The 19,022-nt window shown below is 39.8% G+C and overlaps 1 protein-coding gene across 1 annotated transcript in view; it reads left to right on the top strand.

Annotated features, from left to right (window-relative positions):
* LOC102208068 (contactin-associated protein-like 4) overlaps window positions 1-19,022 on the top strand; it is a 118,949-nt gene that overhangs the window by 66,357 nt on the left and 33,570 nt on the right. Inside the window, exons 8-11 of the mRNA XM_005736945.1 lie at window positions 3,282-3,549; window positions 4,626-4,775; window positions 8,009-8,180; window positions 17,246-17,352. Coding sequence (XP_005737002.1) covers window positions 3,282-3,549; window positions 4,626-4,775; window positions 8,009-8,180; window positions 17,246-17,352 — 697 coding nt within the window. The remainder of the gene's footprint in view (window positions 1-3,281; window positions 3,550-4,625; window positions 4,776-8,008; window positions 8,181-17,245; window positions 17,353-19,022) is intronic.

Raw genomic sequence — 19,022 nt, 5'->3', positions numbered from 1 at the left:
TGGAGTTTACACGTTCTCCACATGACACTGTCGATTCTCTCCAGATACTCTGGCTTCTTCCCACAATCCAAAGACATGCATTTAGTGGGATTCGATTATTAGTGATAGTAAATTTCGCACAGGTGTGAATGTGGTTGTCCATCTTTCTGTGTTAGCCCTGCATCATATTGGTGACCTGTCCAGGGTGTACCCAGCCTTCCACCCTGTGGTGCCCGGGATAGGCTCTAGCCGTCCCCTATGACCCTGAGGATAAGCAAAAGTGAATGGGTGGATGGATAATTATTGTTGTATTGTTTTACACTTTCTTCTTACTCTAAATTGTGTTTGGTGATGATCCACTTTGTGTGTTATTTGTAAGAATGCGTTAACATCTATCATTATTGCATCTCTAGTGAATAATTTACTGGGCCATTGCATCGATTGAACCAATGTGCAGAAGTTAAATGTACTTCATTAATTCACATAATTCACTTATCAGCTACACATTAGCAGTCAGCACTGGTTAGCTATTGGAACGGCTGCTGTGCTTTGCATGTACTGTTTTTGCAGCTAGTAATGGTCTTTATGTGGATTTTCTGTGCACGCTCCCTGCCATTCTATGTTTTCTATTGGTCATGCAAATGTCACACCATGTCACCAGCAAGTGCTCACCAACCAGGAAAATAATAAATTTCAGAGCACAGCGGTGCCATTGAAGCGTTGTATGTGAAGGGCACTTTAGCAAGGTAATCGGGCAAATTTAAGAGTTTATGTTTGATTTGTTTTTGGGAAGTTTTAAAAAGTTTTTACAAAAGTCAGCCACAGCCCTATATCTAGGGTTTAATATGGATATGAGGGGTAGCATCACTGCATCAGAGTTTTTTTTTCCACCACTCTGATTATTTATAGGTCAGTCTGGCTGATCCTATTTTCATCCACCAGTGGACTGCACCTCTAGAAAATTAGGAAAAAAAATCCATGCACATCATCTCCACCTTGTTGAGCTGTTACAGAGCCAAAAATGTGACATAGACATCTTCCACATATCGCTTTGGTCTTCCGATGCAATGTGTTATTCATAGAAGATTTATTCATCAGTTGTTTGTCCTATGTAAGACGTGGATGTGATCGTATATTATTGTCAGTGATCGTGGTCATGTGACCTAACACAGGTGATTAAAGATGGGAAGGTATGCTTGAAACATCACAAAGTACTAAATGCATTAAATAAAGAAATTGGAGTTCTGCAGTGTGCCAATTGTTCATTTTTTTCCCTTTGAAAATCAAACATTAGCTGCAAGTTCAAAGCAACTTTCAGTTTATGTATTTGTAGCTTAAGAACAAGTGACATTTTTATAGTAAATAAAAAGTCTTCTGTAAAAAAATAATCATTTAATATAGGGCTGCTCAATTAATCGAATTTTAATCACGATTACGATCTGGGCTTTCAACGATCATTAAAAATGACTGAGCCGATTATTAGCCCCTCCCTCATTTATCCGCGACACCTTAAAGGCCGGTGGCGCAAAAAAGGGTGGAGACCGCTGATTAAGAGGACCCGAGGGAAGCTCGGAAAGCTAAGCAGAAGTTATTTGGAGAGTGACTGCCGTTGATTGAAAAGAGTTTTAAAAAAAAAACTTCAGTGGTGTTGCACACTATTTTATATTATTTTTTTTAAAGTCATTGTTAACCCTTTAAAGTCGGTCAGAGCAGCACGCTCCGTTTTGCGTAACTATTTTTAAATCCCTGTAGCACTGCAACCACGTAAGCTAGCGCAATAATTTGTTTTGCATATGAAACCGGAGGAGTTGTACTTACATCTTATGCATAAAAAGCGCTTGCAGGAACAAAAGCATAATATTCCAGAAACACGCTTTGCCGTTCCTATCAGCTGCTCGTAACACTTCCCACAGTGAAATGATGCACCTGCTGTTTTCCTTGCAAATTTGCATCATAGGATTGTTTTTTGTTTTTCCTGCAGTATATAAAAATTGCTGTATCTCCAAAATAAAACTATGAAGACGCTCAAAATAAATTTCCTGTGGTGGGAAACTATTTTTTGCAACTTTATTGTATTTAAAGTTTTGAGGGATAAGCCTCTTAAATTTCTCCAAGTAGAAATATATGTAAACAAAACAAAAGCGATTTTCAATTTTTTTTGTAGTTTATTGCACTTTTTTGCAATTTATGTAATTACTATGCACTTAATGCATACATATATTAAAATATGGGCTATAACAGTTGTATTGATGTATAGCAACTTGAAATGCTCCCACAAATGGCACTACAACATGTAAAAAAAAAAATAATAATATAAGCTCTGGTGGACTTGGTTCTATAGTAGGTCTTAAAGGGTTAAATAAATATCGTCAAATAATCGTGATCTCAATTTCAGTGAAAATAATCGTGATTATCATTTTTGCCATAATCGAGCAGCCCTAATTTAATAGAAAAATGGTGTTTTATTATAGTGATGATAGCATTTTCTAGTAAAGCTGTGTTATCCTTCTGTCAAGGCTGTCAATTTATTATGATAGTAATTAATTATTTAGCATTTATCATTCTTCTGTTAGAGTACTTCCGTGATGAAAGTTTGAACAAGCTGTGAACTTTTATTCCCCACGACAGACTTTTAGTGACTTTTCCCCCAGCCTTCCTCTTTGCCTTTTCTGCATCGTGGTAATTATTATGCTAATGGTCACTGTCATGATTACTATTGTTATCATCATTATTTTCATCATTTGCATCATCATCCTCCCTATTTTTACACCCATCATCATCATCGTCATCAGCGTCATTAGCATCATCATAATCTCCTTCATTATCATCACCAGTGTCATCACATCTACATTCTGATGTTACAAAGCCCAAAGCAAAAGAGCTGCATGAGACAAGTGGCAGTTGAAAAAAAGAAGAAGAACACTTGAACCATACTAGCTTATACGTGGTAAATTCCATCATGGAATATTTGGACACACTGCTGTTTATAAAACTATATTTCTCATGTTGTATTATTTCAGTTTCCCGATGTAATTAAGAAATTTGATTATGTGGCACAAATAGGCAGTGTGTGCAAAGCCTTTCTGACTCTGATGTTTCAGGTTTCCAAAGAAAGCCTTCAGCGTTTTAGCTGTTCAGCTGATATCAATATGGAAATACAGGTGTCCTTTTTCAGAGAGGTGCTGATGAGACCTCTGTGACACCCAGTCAAACCAAGTCAGCCTCTGCAGTCGATGAATATTCATGTTTTATCTCTTTCACAATCATTTCTTTCTCTCTCTCTTCCCTCTTCCTGTTCTCAGGGCAATGTGACCTTTTCTTGTGCTGAGCCAGTTTCAGTGGCTGTGACGTTCACTGACTCCCACAGCTTCCTCCAGTTGCCTGGCCTTACATCGTGGTCAACAGGGCTAGTGTCTGTGACGCTGCAGTTCAGGACGTGGAACAAGGGAGGTCTGCTCTTGACCTTTGGTCTCCCGCAGCAGGATGGTACAGTGTTCCTATACCTGAGCCAGGCGAGGCTTCGACTACAGATCAGTAAAGCAGGCAGATCCTCTCTGGACCTCAGCGCAGGTGGGTTCAGTCACGATCTGCATGTTTCTCTATTCATTTGCGTATACATTAGAGTATGCTTAATGGTCACTTCATTAGGTACATCAGTTCAACGACACAACTATCTACTCAGCTAATCACTAATGATTGTAGCATGGTTGTTGGTGCAAGACCAGCAAAACATACATGATTTTCCCACATCTCTAAAGTTTACAGAGAAACGTCTGAAAAAGATTTTCAGTGAGCAGCACTTCTCTGGCAGAAAATGCTTTGTTGATGCCAGAAGTCAGAGGAGAACTCTGTGGATAGACTGCTTCGAGCTGACAAGAGCAGTAACTCATATACCCACTCATTACAAATGGGCAACAGCAGCAGAAGACCACACTGGCTGCTAACCTGTGACCTAAAAACAGGAAACCGAGGTTACAATCAGCACAGACTCACCAAAATAGGACAGAGAAGTTAAAATATTTGCGAATCTGATGACTTTCTGTTTTTGCTGTAACATTAAGAGGAAGGAACAGATTTTAGTGTAAACCACATGAAAGCATGGATCCATCCTGCCTTGTATCAGTGTTTCAGACTGCTGCTGCATTGGTTTGGGGGTTATCTTCTTGGCAAATTTAAAGCAGCTTTAAACACCATGGTCTACTTGAGTTTTGTTGGCCATGACCACCCTTTACGACCACAGTCATGTCAAACTGGTTTCTTGAATGAGACAGTGATTTCAGTATAATCAAATGGTTTTCACAGTCACCAGATCTCAATCCAATAAAGCACCTTGGATGTGAAGTTGACAAATTTTCAGCAACTCTGATGCTGTTATGTCAATATGGACCAAAATTTCTAGGGAAAGTTTTGAACCTTTTTGAATTTGTGGCGCAAAGAATTAAGTTCTGAGAAACAAAGGAGGTCCAACCCAGTGCGGGCAAAGTGCACCTAACAAAGTGGCCAACAAGTGTATGCAAGTAAAAAATGGAAATGGAGTAATTTATATTTTTCTTATACTTGAAATTAAAATTAAACCAAGGTCACATCCTGATTTGAACTCAATCACACCCTGTTCTGGATTTTGTATGTGTGTATTTGTGTCTCAGGCTCAGGTCTGAATGACGGTCAGTGGCATTATGTGGAGCTGAGCTTCAAACATGATCATCTAAGCATCACAGTGGACAAAGATGAAGGAGCCACCGCTCACATCAGCATCTCGGTTCCTCTCACCTCAGATAGTCAACTCTTCTTTGGTGGTAAGAATACCTGCATCATGTACTACTTTTATATAGAGAGATTTTGGGGGGGATTTTCAGCATTTCTAAAAGCTCTCTATGGTTAAAGTCAACAGATTATACATACTGTAAGCATGTGCAAGGGCTTTGCTGCCAGAGAAACTGCTGACATCGACAGACGGGGGTAGTTAAAATTCATGCAGGTACTCTGGTAATAATTATCATCTCCAGATCTCCTCTGGAGGTTTAGTGCCACCCAGAGAGGGACAAAGTCATAAAGCTGCTCGGTGGCTCTCACTCCCCACCCCCCTCTTCTTTCATCTTTCTTCTGGCTGCTCCACCCATCTTTCTTCTTTTTTTTCCTCCTTTTTTGTCCTAACTGTATCCACTATTTTCTCTCTGTCATTCTGTCTCTCCAAATCACCGGTGTTTTTATTTTAAAATTGAGGTTTTCTTCTTTTCATTTCCCTCCCTCCTGTTACTGTAGCACATGTATACTTTCTCTCTTCCACCCCTACACATGTAAACACATGGAGCTAAAGACAAACTTGTTAAGAGATCAGCTGCAAAATTACATCCACCTGCCTAATATTGTGCAGGTCACTTCCATGCCACAACAGATTTTGTTAACACAATTTTGTTAATGTACAGGATATCTTTTGAAATGTTTTGTTTTTAAACTTTTTTTTACATGCATTATCCTTTCACACACCTTTGCCTGCAGCATAAATGTTTATATACTGCTTGTGAATGGTATCACAACATTAAAGAAGTGCTCCAGTTTTTCTAAGAGACAGCAGCCTTAGTATAATGAGCAAAGGATGGCAGTGAGTTGAGCTGTAGTTACATTCTTAACCTAATTTCAGGTGAAACTCAATTGTTATGACATTGTGATCAACACTAAACTTCCTGCTGCGTCATCTTGACTGCCATAAGCAAAACAGATCCAACAAAGTCTTCTTCTGAGTTTCTAAAATTTAAGGTGACAACGACCAGTGACTCATCTTTCCCCCCTTCCTGTGGTAAGAAGTGCCAAACTGTGTGTCTGACTGACTGTAATTAGAGCAATGCAGAGCCGCGAGCAGCAATGCTGTGTTGGGTCACCGAATGCTGCCATCCAGGATCAACCTGAAGCACGAATCACTGATGGATAAAACATGGGGCTCATTCACAGGATTGGGCAGAGAGGATTTATCTGACAGCCACCTCTGGACTGCTTGTGCTGAGGGCTTAAATCAGAGTTCATACACAGAATCCAAAGTCTGTGCAAAGGCTGATCAAAGAGCAAGTTAAGGGAGTGGTAAGCAAAAACATTTTGAGGGTAACTGCCTAAGTAGATATTAGACCATGATGATATTGTGAGTTGCTTTTTCAAATGAATGAATAAGATGAACATGGACTGGGACAGTAGGTGGGGTGGAGGGCCTTTGTTGGTCAGCTACTCTTTTGTGCATGAGGTGATCAGAAAAAGAAAGCTTACTGAACCTTTGTGTTAGTGCAACCAGCAGGTCAAAATAGGTTGACAAAATATCTCAACATCTAAGTATTTGTGTTCTGAAAAGGCTGAATACTTTTGATTTTAGCTCTCCTGTAGGTTTTCTCTGCTGCATTGGGGTTTCAACAAATTTTGTAAAATCTTTGATTGCCTGGATATATAAATGTGTCACATTTCTATCTGTTCAACATTTGTGCTTTCATGTGAAAAACTGAAAGCACAAAATGTGCTCACAGGATGCTATGGAGTCTTCTGAAAAACTACGTACACCCTTATTGCTTCTATAGGAATTAAAAGGGGAAGTGGCAACCAGGTGCTGCTAATCAGTTCAGCTGGTCATTAGCAAGTGTAAACTCTATCAGAGCAGAAGACCTGGCAGTTTGCTGATCTGTAGTACAACAGTATGGTAACACGGTAACACAATCTTTCCAGGAAGATACTACAGACCTCAGTCAGCATGTCAAATGTTAAAGTTCATAACAGTTCAATTACGAAAACCCGAAAGTAAGTATAGCTTGTTTCGAAGGCTTGGAACAATGTCTGCAGGCAAGACCAAAATCAAGATGTTTGACCATAATGCACAGCAATACATTTGGTAAAAACCAAACACATTATATCAGCACAAACACCTCATACTAATGGTCAAGCACAGTGGTGGATGTTTGATGATTTGGGCTTATTTTGTAAAAACGGGACTTGGGCCCCTTGAAGTCACTGAGATGTCCATTAAGTTTGGCTGATCTGGGTTGTGCAACAGTACAATGACCAGCAGTTATACTGCTGAAGGTATTTCTTAAAGCTCGTGAATCTTGACATGTACTTAGTTTATCACAGAGTAGAGTTCTGTGAAAACGTAATCACAAATATTTGAAACCCATACCATTTCCAAACAATCTGTTAGTCTTTATAAAACCTAAAGGTGCAGTCTTCAGAGGTGTGATCATTCTACAACTTTGAAGAGTGTAAAATGACTTGAGAGTGTTTATTTAAGCTTATGAATGATGATGAATAATAAAATATAATATAAAAGTTTTTAATAATATTCAGAAGGAGCTGCTTTTTAGATGACAGCTGCAGTTGCAGTGCCTGTTTGTCCCAGCTGACTTTGTTTGCATTCATTCTCAGCTAGTCCCTGTAGTTCACTGCTAGGTTCTGTATTCTAAAAGAGTCAGGGGTACAAAGTCGACCTAACTGCAGTCACGACCTATCACCCATTGAAAATCTTTTGGAGCATCATGACAAAAAAATACAGCAAAGGAAGCACTGAGCTCTTAAACAGCTGACAGCCCAACAGGAATGAGAAAATATTTTGCTTTTAAAACCGCGGAGGTTAGTCTCCTCAGTTCTTGCTTACAGGGTGTTGCTCAAAACAGAAGTGATGTAGTACGATGCAAAACAACCTCCTGTTCCAAAACAAAAAAACAAGGGATATTAAAAACATACCCCAAACTGTTTCTTTGTTTCCACAATGCTAATGTTTGTTTTTGTGAGCTGGATTTTATAAGACGTCTGTGGGGGTTTTCTGAATGTCTTATAACGTGCAATTTGTTTTTAAATCAAAAATGTGAATTAAGATTTTTTTGGGGGTGTATTTTTGCACCTAATTAAGATGTGAAGAGATAATTCTCAGGAAGGATGGAAATAAATATTGTTGAGAAAAACTTTGGAGAAAATCTATCTCTGAATTTTTGTATCGACATCATGTGGAATCATTTGGATAATTTAAAAGTCCAACCATTAGATGTTTTTCCCTTCTCAGGTTGTCCCACTGGGGAGAGCGCTCAAAAGTGCAAGAACCCCTTCAACACATTTCAAGGATGTATGCGTCTCTTGACTCTGGATGACCAAACTGTTGACCTGATCAAAGTGCAGCAAAGGCTGCTGGGAAACTACAGCCACTTGCAGATTGACATGTGTGGCATCATTGACAGGTAAGTCCCTAAAAGTGCCACCTTTCAAATGTAAGTGTGGTGCCAGGCTGAATGTAGACATAGTGAAGTGACTTTTATTTGTTAGTAATTACAACTGACATACAAATGACAATACAAGAATAACACCTAATATTAATTATAACCAGTGTTGGGTAAGTTACTTTAAATTAGTAACTTAGTTACATTACTATTTACTTCTATCAAAAGTAACTCAGTTACTTCAAGTTACTCGTTACTTTCAAAGTAAGTAGTTACTAGGGAAAGTAACTTTGGTTTTATTCAGAATTCTCTTATTAATGTGTTGCTTCCCTAACTGCAATACCAGCAAGGATGGAAGTCTTCTAGCTTGCTTGCATGTTAGCACTAACCTGCCACAAGTGCACTGTGCCACCTACCAACAGAAAGGAAAAAATAATGTGCAGAAATCCCACGCCTGGACTGTCGTTGACCGCCGCCATGATTCTAGCCTACGTCACAGCGTCACGTGCACTTTTTACATCCAACACGGAAACTGCAGTCGTGGTGCTTTCGATTATACTCAGAACTCGGAAATTCTGCCTTCTGAGTAGGAAGATGTGGGTAATTCCAGACTGCAGATGAGCTGCATACAGGGCTGGACTGGGACAAAAAATCGGTCCTGGGCATTTTGGCTAGGAAATTATAGGAAAAATCATAAAGCCTTTGAATGAAAACGAACGCTGTTGTGACAGTGATGTATATCTATCTATCTATCTATCTATCTAATAAACTTAAACCTATACCACCCTCCCTATTCTGGTATTCTAAACAGTACTTAGCCAAAACCCCCAAACTGCTTGCTTGAGTTAACCTCCTGAACTATCTACAACACATGAGAATAAGAAAGAAAAGTATTTCTTTGTGCCCCCCTTTTCCCTTTTCCCTGTTAATGCCCTACCTGCTCCCCTGGCAAAACTTTGCTAGACTCTGTACAGTTACCAGCTGTCAGTCTAAAAAAGGATCCTGGTATTATTTGTCTCTCAGAAACAGTTCAGGGTGGCTGTAGCTCAGGAGGTAGAGCAGGAAGGTTGGAGGTTCGATCCCAGGCTCCTCCAGTCTGCATGCCAAGTATCCTTGGGCAAGATACTAACCCCAAGTTGCTCTCGATGCATCCATCGGAGTATAAATGTGTGTGAGTATATAGTATAGTGCACAATATAGAGGTAGTGCTTGTCAGAATGGGTGTGGCTGGGTGAATGTGGCGTGTTGTATAGAGCGCTTTGAGTACTCCAGAAGAGTAGAAAAGTGCTATATAAGAATCAGTCCATTTACCATAACTTCCCTTCAACTCCTTCATGTCACGTAAAAGGTGAACCTGTTTCTCCATCACCTGTTCAGCTCTAATGATTCAGTAAGGACATCTCCTGGTTTCATCTTCATGTTTCCCTCTCATCACATATCCAAATTGATAATATGACCAGCAGCTTTTACACCTGTGGCTTCAGCAAACATCAGCTGATACTAGAAAGTAATATTAAATAAATCAAGCTCAAAGGTGCTGCTGTTGGCGCAAAGTGGGCGATAAACAAACAAGAGAGACGGGACTTGCGACAGAAAAGCCGGTCAGCTGATCATTGATCAGTTTCATGATTGAAGAAGCAACAGAAGAGGGAGGGGGAGAGAATGAGAGAAGAAGAGGCAGCTGTGCAGCGTAAAGACAGAATAAATCCAGCTTTGTGTATTTTTTTTTTTCATTGTAGCCAAAGTATGGGACAAACTGTGAACGCGTAATATTTTCTCTGAATACATTTTTTAGGGGACGGTTGGCAACTCTAATAACTAACCTTATGGATAAAATAAAGTTCACTATCAGTAACATCATAGCACCCCCCTCCCAGCAGTATATAAACTCCGTCATGCTAGCTTGTATGCAGTATGAGTTATTATAACTGACTGTAAAATGTTAGCACAATGAAAATAAACTGCACCTAAACTTGGTTTATATCTGACCCACATAGACTGCAGGTCATAACTTCTTACCTGAAGTTCACCTTACACTTGGACCGGCGGCCGCCTCGCGTCGCTTCTCCTCCTACCTCACCTTTCCCTCATCCACCTGCTGGCCTCCACCACTTGCTAATGTTACTGAATCTGTGGAAGCTCCGTGATAGCCACCCACCGCCAAACAATTGAGTTATTTTTACACATCTGCCAGCATCTGGTCAATCCACCACCTTTCATTGTTTATACCGTTATGGAAAAAAAAAAGAAAAGAAAAAATGAAAAATCTCCATTGGCTCACTGAGTCCAGCTATGGCTGCATATGTGTTTAGTAGTAATTTGTTTTTTGTAGAGGGCTAGCAAAACAACCGTTTTCGAGGGCATTGCCATATTGGAATCCCGACTTCTCTGACGAGGCTAACCAGAAAACTGTTTACTCAAGTGTAACATTATTCCCAGGTCCGTGTCCCGATTTCAGAGGTAAGTCGAACGCAACACATGAAATAATGAATAACGACCCTATCTAAAACCCAGTAACGATTAACGTGTTCCTGATTTTGGCATAATAACTAGTTACCGTGCTCGTTACCACAATAATAACGTAGTTACTGTAATGCGTTAATTAATAACGCGCTAGTTCCTACACTGATTATAACTAAGTACTGGGTAATAATTAGAGATGTACCATGAACGTGGACAGTAATTTTCTGAATTTCAGTGTTCTCCACCCACTGTATATATCCGTGGACACTATAATGATGATGGACTTGGCTACCATGAAATTTCCCATTGGTTTCTGAAGCTCCTTGAGATGTTTACAAGATGTCAGAGGTCTGATTGTGAAATTTGTGATTGGCAAGTCGTTAGCCAGTGAGTGTGCAGCAGTTTCATACTACAGATAATCCTTTAGAAACATAACATGACAGTGTATTTTTAAAGAATAGACTCGTCCCTTTCATGTGTTTGCAGCAAATGCACAGCGGCAAATATCCACTAGCACAACCACTAACACACAGTTAGCATGTGAAACTGAAATGGGAGAACCACTAGCCACTTATGCAGAGCTCTTTTCCTTTGCTGCTTAACAACCCTTTAGGAGAGCCTAAAGCCTTGTTTGCTGTGCAATTAGGGAATTAGTTGGCACTGAAAGGCAAATAATAACAGGGCACCTTGTGTAGGCGATTATCAGATTTAAAAAAAAAGAATGCATTTAAGTTCTTACCATGTTTCCTTGGAGAAAACAGACTTTGAAAGTAAGAAAAAAGCAACACTATACAATAAGGAATTGGCAGTGGATTTTGTGTGTACTCAGACTGAGCATGGTTGCCTTGCACCATGCCTGAACACAATTGTCCCTCCTCCCCACTCCCCTGCTGGCCGCTTAATGATCTGGGTCCACGTACGCATCATTTTCTCTCACCATCTCAACTCTTCTCTCTTTCTTTGCCACTGCTGGGGAGCCTATATGTGGATTGTAGGGGTAGTGGAGGAGTGGAAACAGCAGGTAGTGATCCAGCAGCACCAAGAGGTACTGGCATGTTGGAGGGAGAGGTGGAAAATTTTGCATCTCAAAAAGACCAAATTTGATAGAGTGAGGACTGTAACATGTGCATGATGCAGTGCAGCTCAAGCTTCGTCTAGCTTGTAGGTTACTCCTCACCTTTGTAAAGAATGAAAGAAAAAAAGCGAAGGAAAGTGCTGTTTGTTCGATTGTCAGCCTTTGGAAAATTGCAAAAGTTGTTGCAGCCCTAAAATTTTCCACAGCAAAAGCGTGGGAGGAGGCGGTTTCAAACAAACACTTTGATTGAAGCATACTGACAACTTTAGGACGCAGATGCTTTCCAAGGCTATAAAGCTCCTGAGCTTACCACCACCACCTCGACCTCTGTCCACAGCAAGTGTGTGTGTGAGTGCGTGTTTTGAAGCCAAATAGATGAAGCTGTCAGTAGGCAGTAATTCTGACCTCTTTGCTTCTGCCAGGTAGCTGACAACTTAATAATACACCATGTCAAAGCACACACACATTTTCAAATAAAAAGAAACACAGGTCACTAAGAGGTCCACTCTTCTTCTTGTTGTGTCTGACTGTCTCTGTGTCTGTCTGTCTGTCTGTCTGACAAACGCAGCAGTTTGTCAGCATGAGCAGGGACTCACAAACATAGAATTTGCTATGCAAAGTCACCGTGTGTGTGATGCGAAAGCATATGTAGGAGCAAGTGCAGAGCAGGCAAAAAGAGTGAAAATACATACCTTTCCCTTCTCTTGCTCATGCAATACATCACGCTACAGCTATTTGAAGTCTTTGTTGGACATCCTAGTCGGGCTGTCCAGTAATAATTTTCAGATCAGGGAAGTTTCTGTGCCGTGTTGCTTTAGCCAGAGGCAGTAATGGAAACCAGGGAGATTGGATGCGAGTCTTGTGATCCAAGCTGTTTTACAGCACACTGTCATTCCATACTATAACGTTTCAGATAAGCTACAAAGTCTTGACTGAGTTAATCCAGGACTCCTGTGATGTGGACTGTGGTTCGTGCCGTACGTGACCAAGTTTCATTGCAAATCGTCAAGCTAGGAGCCCCTTGGAGACGTGTTTGTAAAACTCCGGATTTTCACTGGGTTTGGTGATAAAATGCTATAGGGCATCTCACCATTCGCCCCAATCTGAAGTCTCGTTGTCTGTGTTCCTGTCTGAGGCTGCAAACAACTCCCTGAATGTTGAGACAGTTGGCAGAAAACTCTAATGTTTCTGGAAAGTGTTACTCTCTGTGAATGTAAGCAGTTCTTGCCAAGAAAAGTTTAGTTTGCTCAACTTAATGAAGATAAAGTTATACTGTTGATTTGATTTGTATGGAAGGGCCATGAAAGTCCATCCAAAAATTATGGTAAAAGGATCTCATCAAGTCAATCAAGTTGGGGAAAAGAACTCATTGGAGATTGGAGACAGATGTTTCCCTCATAACAGTCTGCAGTCACCAAATCTGTTGTTTATCATTTAAACAGTTAGAAATCAGTTCTTCACCAAGTTTGCTTTACCTCTTTATTCCCCCTTGTTTGTTTTCCAGGTGTTGTTGATATCCAGTCCCTGTTTTTCTCTGTTTTCTCATCCGTCCCACTCGTTAGTTTCATTGTGTCCTTCCCACCTTCTCTGATTTTCTCTCCCACCATCCCACCCCGCCCCATCCTCACTCTTTTTCTTTGATCTTTTCGGATGCGTTGCACGGCTGAGGAAGATTTTTACATTATAGTACCCAGGAACTTTCGAGTAGAACAAGACATTTTTGAAATGTGGGGTTACCATCAGGACATTTGGCAAGTAGTGTTAGGGGTTCAAGTCTAGTATTATGTCAGTGAGGGTTCTTACAAGTATACAGACACGTGCTTGTGTGTGTTGACAGCTGATTAAAACTGATTTAGGGGTTAAATGCTGTTGTAGAGCTCCTTTTCACACACAAGATTCAACAAATGTAACACAGCTCCTAGTCATCATTTCATAGTTAAAAAGAAAGTCTTTATAAGAGTCAAGAGATTAGGTTTTACTGTACCAAATGTAATTTCTTTTGTATGTACAAAGTTGATGTTGTTTGCTACTGACAACTGTAACATTGGTACACATCATTCATCTCATTAATAACTACATACAAAGTAACACAGTATTCCAAAAATCAATAAATAATCCATTATTGCTGCCGGGGTGTTTAACAGCAGTAATGGAGTGATGGATGCAGCAGTGTCTGTATTTTAAATGGCTGCACTGAAAGGAGGTGAAGGGTGTGTTTTTCTCTTTCCTGATGCTGTTTTCCTCTTATGCAGTGAGGAGTTTGGTTGTTGTTTGACTCCCATGCTCTCCGTGGCCTTTGTGTGAGGCAGCCTTTTACTTCACTGACAGGCTGCCAAAACATGCTGAAATTCCACAGTGTAGAAAAGTCTCTGCTATTGTGTGGTAGATGAGAAGCACACTCTGGGCAATGAAAGAAAGAAAAAACTAAAGTCCACCATGCAGTACCATGGACACTTGAGCACACTTTTACTTCACAGACTTTCCACATTAGACTCCTGCTTTCTGTGTGAACCTCCAAGGACCCCAAGTTGACTTGTTAAATAGTGTATTCATGGGTAAGCGTCGTGGAGATGGAGTGTATTGTGCTATTTTTCGCCTGCTTGGTGTGATGAGTTAGAAATAACTGGAAACCAGCTTTTTATGGGAAAAAAAGTTCTTTCAAGGTCTTTTGTTAAATATTGACTGCTTTTTCACCTATCTTCAGCTCATTTTCCAGACCTGACCATTTTCAGAGAAATGTCTTTTGTTTGCTAAGCCTCTTAACACTGACCTATGAGTCATTCAAGCATGAAAAAAAGGCACCTAACTCAAGGGATGAACCAGAGTTGTGTCCACACATCAGCAAAGAACCAATTTGAAATTGTACCTTTAGGCACTTTGTCACTAGCAACCTGTAATAAAAACAGATAACTTTTGTAGTATAATCTACAAAAAGTGGTTGACAGATATAAAATAGTATTTTTGCACGTGTTTCCCAAAGAACTTAGCATATGTTGGCATTTTATGCAGCATATCCTTAAAAAAAGTTGAGGAAACTGGTAAGTTGATGATAGAAGATGTGGCAGATCTAAAAAAGCATCTACAGCAGACGAACAGTTTCTGAAAGTCTTGTCCTTAAGATCTGAGAGATGGTCATTCTGTTAATTCTATTGCTCTGTCATGGTTTGGGGCTACATTTCAGCCAATGGTGAAACAATGTTGGAACTATTAATGTAGTAAAATAACATCAGATCTTGATGCACCATGGTACCATCTAGAAAACAGGCCATGTCATTGGGTTTAGGTCAGGTGACTGTTGAGGCCAGGTCATCTGGCGCAGCACTCCATTACTTTCCATTACCCATTACTCCATTGTCCTGTTGAAAAATAAATGATGGTCCAACTTAAACACAAACTGGATGGGATGGCATGTCGCTGCAGGATGCTGTGGTAGCCATGATGGTTCATTGTGCCTTCAATTTTGAATAAATCCCCAACAAAGCAAAGCACCCCCACACCATCACACCACCTCCTCCATGCTTCACGGTGGGAATCATGCATGTAGAGACCATCCGTTCACCTTTTCTGCATAAAGACGCTTAAAGACGTGACAGTCGTCACCAAAGATCTCAGATTTGGACTTATCAGACCAAAACACAGATTTCTACTGGTCTAATGTCTAGTCCTTGGCTTTCTTGGCCCTAACAAATCTCTCTTCTGCGTGTTGCTTTTCCTTAGTAGTAATTTCTTAGCAGTTATTTGGCCTAAAGGGCTGATTCACTCAGTCTCCTCTGCTACTGGTACTCTGTGTGGCTTTTATCTAGGCTCTAATCTGAGGTCCTGTTAACTTGCGATTTGTGAAGCTGGTGACTCGGGTGAATTTATGCTCAGAAGCACTGGTGAATCTTCCCAGGGCGGTCCTCGTGTGAGCCAGTTTCGACGTAGTGCTTGATGGACTTGAAGACACATTCAGAGTTTTAGCGGTTTTCCAGACTGACTGACCTTCAGTTCTTAAAGTAATGATGCACTGTCATTTCTCTTTACTGAGCTGATTGGTTATTGCCATATTATGAATTCTAACAATTGTCAAATAGGGCTGTCAGCTGCGTACAAACACGTCTTCTGCACAACACAACTGATGATCCCCAACCCCATTAAGAAGGTAAGAAATTCCACAAATTAACCCTGACAAGGCCCACCTGTGAAGTGAAAACCATTTCAGGTGACTACAGAATGAAGCTCATTGAGAGAAAGCCAAGGGTTTGCAGCACTGTCAACAAAGCAAAGGGTGGCTACTTTGTGCAACTCTAAAATATAAGACATACTTAGAGTTATTCATCAATTTGTTGTTTGCTAAATAATTCCATATATCTTACTTCATATATTTAAAACAGATCTTAAAGTGTCCTCAGAGCCAGTGGAAGGAATTCTGACAGTGTGATGTCATCTGGTAAAAAACAATAAAAAGCAGCACTTCTAGAGTGTGACTTTTTTAACGTAGACAGGGAGGTGTTGGAGTAGTCAAGCCTTAAGAAAGTTAATGATTGTCATTTTCCAGATGGGAATGCAAATTTTGCATTAATGTACGATTTCACAGATTGCAAAAGAAAGCTAAGGCCCATTACTGCAGTGTCCTTGTGTGTTGTGCCATGCCTGTGGAGTGCACATGCAAATTAGCTTATAAGTGCTTATAAATACAGTTTATGTAATTGCACTGGGTCCCAGCTAAATATACACAAAATTACTGTTTTGCAGCTCTCTTAATGTTTTAGGCTCACAGGAGGAAGTTGCTCATCTCACCTCTATTAGGAGCAGGACACATGCATTGTGATCCTGTGAGAAACATTATGCAGAGCACAGGCTGCACAGAATGGAAAGCTTTGCTGTTGTGGCTGTATGCTGTGTTGTGGGAGAATTAATTGAAAAAAAGAGAGGTATGAGTTTGATAAATAATGTAGCCATGGCGGATTGGTTGCCTAAGCCAACAGACGAAAAGACAAAGAATTCACGGAAAATCATTATTGTGTATTTATAGGCTATATATTTAGTCTGTGAGAGACAATAACCAGAAGGTGTTTGTATAAAGGGGTGCAAAAGAGGAGCAGCTATGGAGCACCACAGCAGACTGACAAGAGAAAAATGCTGTTCCATGTGTGGGACAAAAGTGTTTCTTCTCTCTAAAAAAAAAATAGAAACGCAAACAATAAATTGTGTCTTTTTTTCTTTTTTTTGAGTGGCAGGTTGGGTGGGAGTTCAAGAGTTTTGTCTGTGTATCCTACAATGGTAGTTAACAATACTAACACAACAAAGGAAAGTTTCAAGCCACCTACATCTGAGAACACACACCTGTGCTCTCATTGACACTGAAATAAAGCCCTCTGAAATGTTTTTTTAAGACTGAAAGGTTTTTTTTTGAAAGACTTTGTATATTCCCCGTCTCTCCTACACACCTCATCAAAACCGTCAGGCATGCTGAAGGCCTGTTGTTCCGTGCATAAACTTTTTCAGATAACTTTAGAAAAAACACTAAACGTCTCTCTCTCTCTGTCTGTCTCTTTCATTCTTCAAGGTGTTCCCCCAGTCACTGCGAACATGGAGGAATATGTACTCAGTCGTGGAGCACCTTTCACTGTAACTGCTCCAACAGTGGCTACAGGGGAGCCACCTGCCACAGCTGTAAGCAACCAGTTTCATCTGAAACTCTTTAAAATGCCTGAAGCCTAAAATGTATCTAGGAAAAAGTAGTGACATTTTTTTCCCTTTAACTTTTCATTTATTATTACGTGACACAGATTTGTGTATTTACACATTGAACAGAAATATAAGTAAATGTAAGTCCAACCCTTGCTCTCTTGTGTTGCTTCTCTATACTCATCAACTAGCCACCAGCTCTCTCAGCATGGCTTTGGAGTGCAGACGATGTCTTTTTGTCTGTTTTTTGTTAATAACTTTTACAGCGAAAACAGTAGAAGGCTGCTCATACATGCGTGTTTAGTTATTTCCTACAAGAAAAGGTTAATATTTAGGACTTTGTACTATTTACTTAATAAAATAGAGGCCACATGCCCTCCAATAGTTATTTCACTTCCCTCTTTTTCTTCTCAGGCCATTGTTTCAGAACTTTAATTAGCCATGTTCAAATGGAAATAGATCAGTGGGATTGGTGGTACTTCATTATGCTGAGTAAATTGGACTTCTATTCAAAAGTCTTAAAAGGTCGTATTTTTTGTTTTTTGACACCTGCAGATATCCCACTATCTCTCATCTTCGCTTGGTGTATTTGTTCAGTTTGAATATATGTATGTATTAATGTCACGTGAAGGTGTGTGTTTGAAGTTTGACAGACTGGATTTCACTCCCAGTGGACACAATCAGCCAAAGGTTCACGCTGAAATCAAACACCCATCCAGCATAAAAAATACATAATATGTACATTTCATAATGAATAATGAATAAGGTTCTCTTGCAGAGAAGTTATCGGATTAAAAAACGTGCCTGAACTGGTAAATTTTTTATATGTGATATCAGTTTATACCTAAACCGTATCCAGTGCAGAGAGGGATGAAAGGTGCTCTAAATAGCTTCTCCCGATTGCATTAGGTACTTTAGAATTAAGTTAAACATGCTTTTAGTAAAAAAAAAAAAAAAAAAAGCCTAAAAAGCTGTGGTTGGTTTTCATTGAAAGTTACACTTTACCTGCAGGCCTGTGGAGACTTGTGAATAACTTTGCCCCAAATTTGATATGCTGCTTCTTAACAGAAATAGCCCGGTTGGTAATACATAATGCAGAAATAAAGTGTCATTTTATCCACCGAGGAAAAGCTGAACAAAGAACAAAGGGATGGCATCCTGCTGCAGATGAAAGCCACAGTTTTCTCCCACTTCTCACTTCAAAGAGCACGCATCAAGCGCAGCGTCAATATCCGACTGTGACTTCTTCCTGCTTCCTTAATAGTTTGATTTTTAAATGTATGAGTTTTCCAGATATTAAAAATAATGTACACTCTTATGTATGAAAATGTTTTCTCCTCAAAAAGTTTTTAAAATTGTTATATGGGATATGGGTCCCCACATATGAACTGCAATCAAACATTCAGAATAAATCACTTAATTTAATTGTCGGCCTTAAATGCGTTAGAAAAAAACTAAGGGAGAAATCAAGACAGATACGACGATGGTTGGAAAAAGAAATATAAAGAGGGGGTTAGAATAGGAGTAAATGGGAGGCACATAGCAAGCATGTCAAAAAAAGGAGAGTAAGTCTCAAGGCAAACTGTTCTTTCCACATAAATGGATTTCAACTGAGAGAGTGCCTACAGTATTTTAGGTGAGTCAGATTAGAAATT

The sequence above is a fragment of the Pundamilia nyererei genome, unplaced genomic scaffold, assembly GCF_000239375.1.
Source record: "Pundamilia nyererei isolate P.nyererei 1_Seehausen unplaced genomic scaffold, PunNye1.0 scaffold00072, whole genome shotgun sequence".
In the NCBI taxonomy this organism is placed as follows: domain Eukaryota; kingdom Metazoa; phylum Chordata; class Actinopteri; order Cichliformes; family Cichlidae; genus Pundamilia; species Pundamilia nyererei.
Note: the sequence above shows the minus strand (reverse complement) of the source record. Positions and strands in the feature narration are given on the sequence as shown.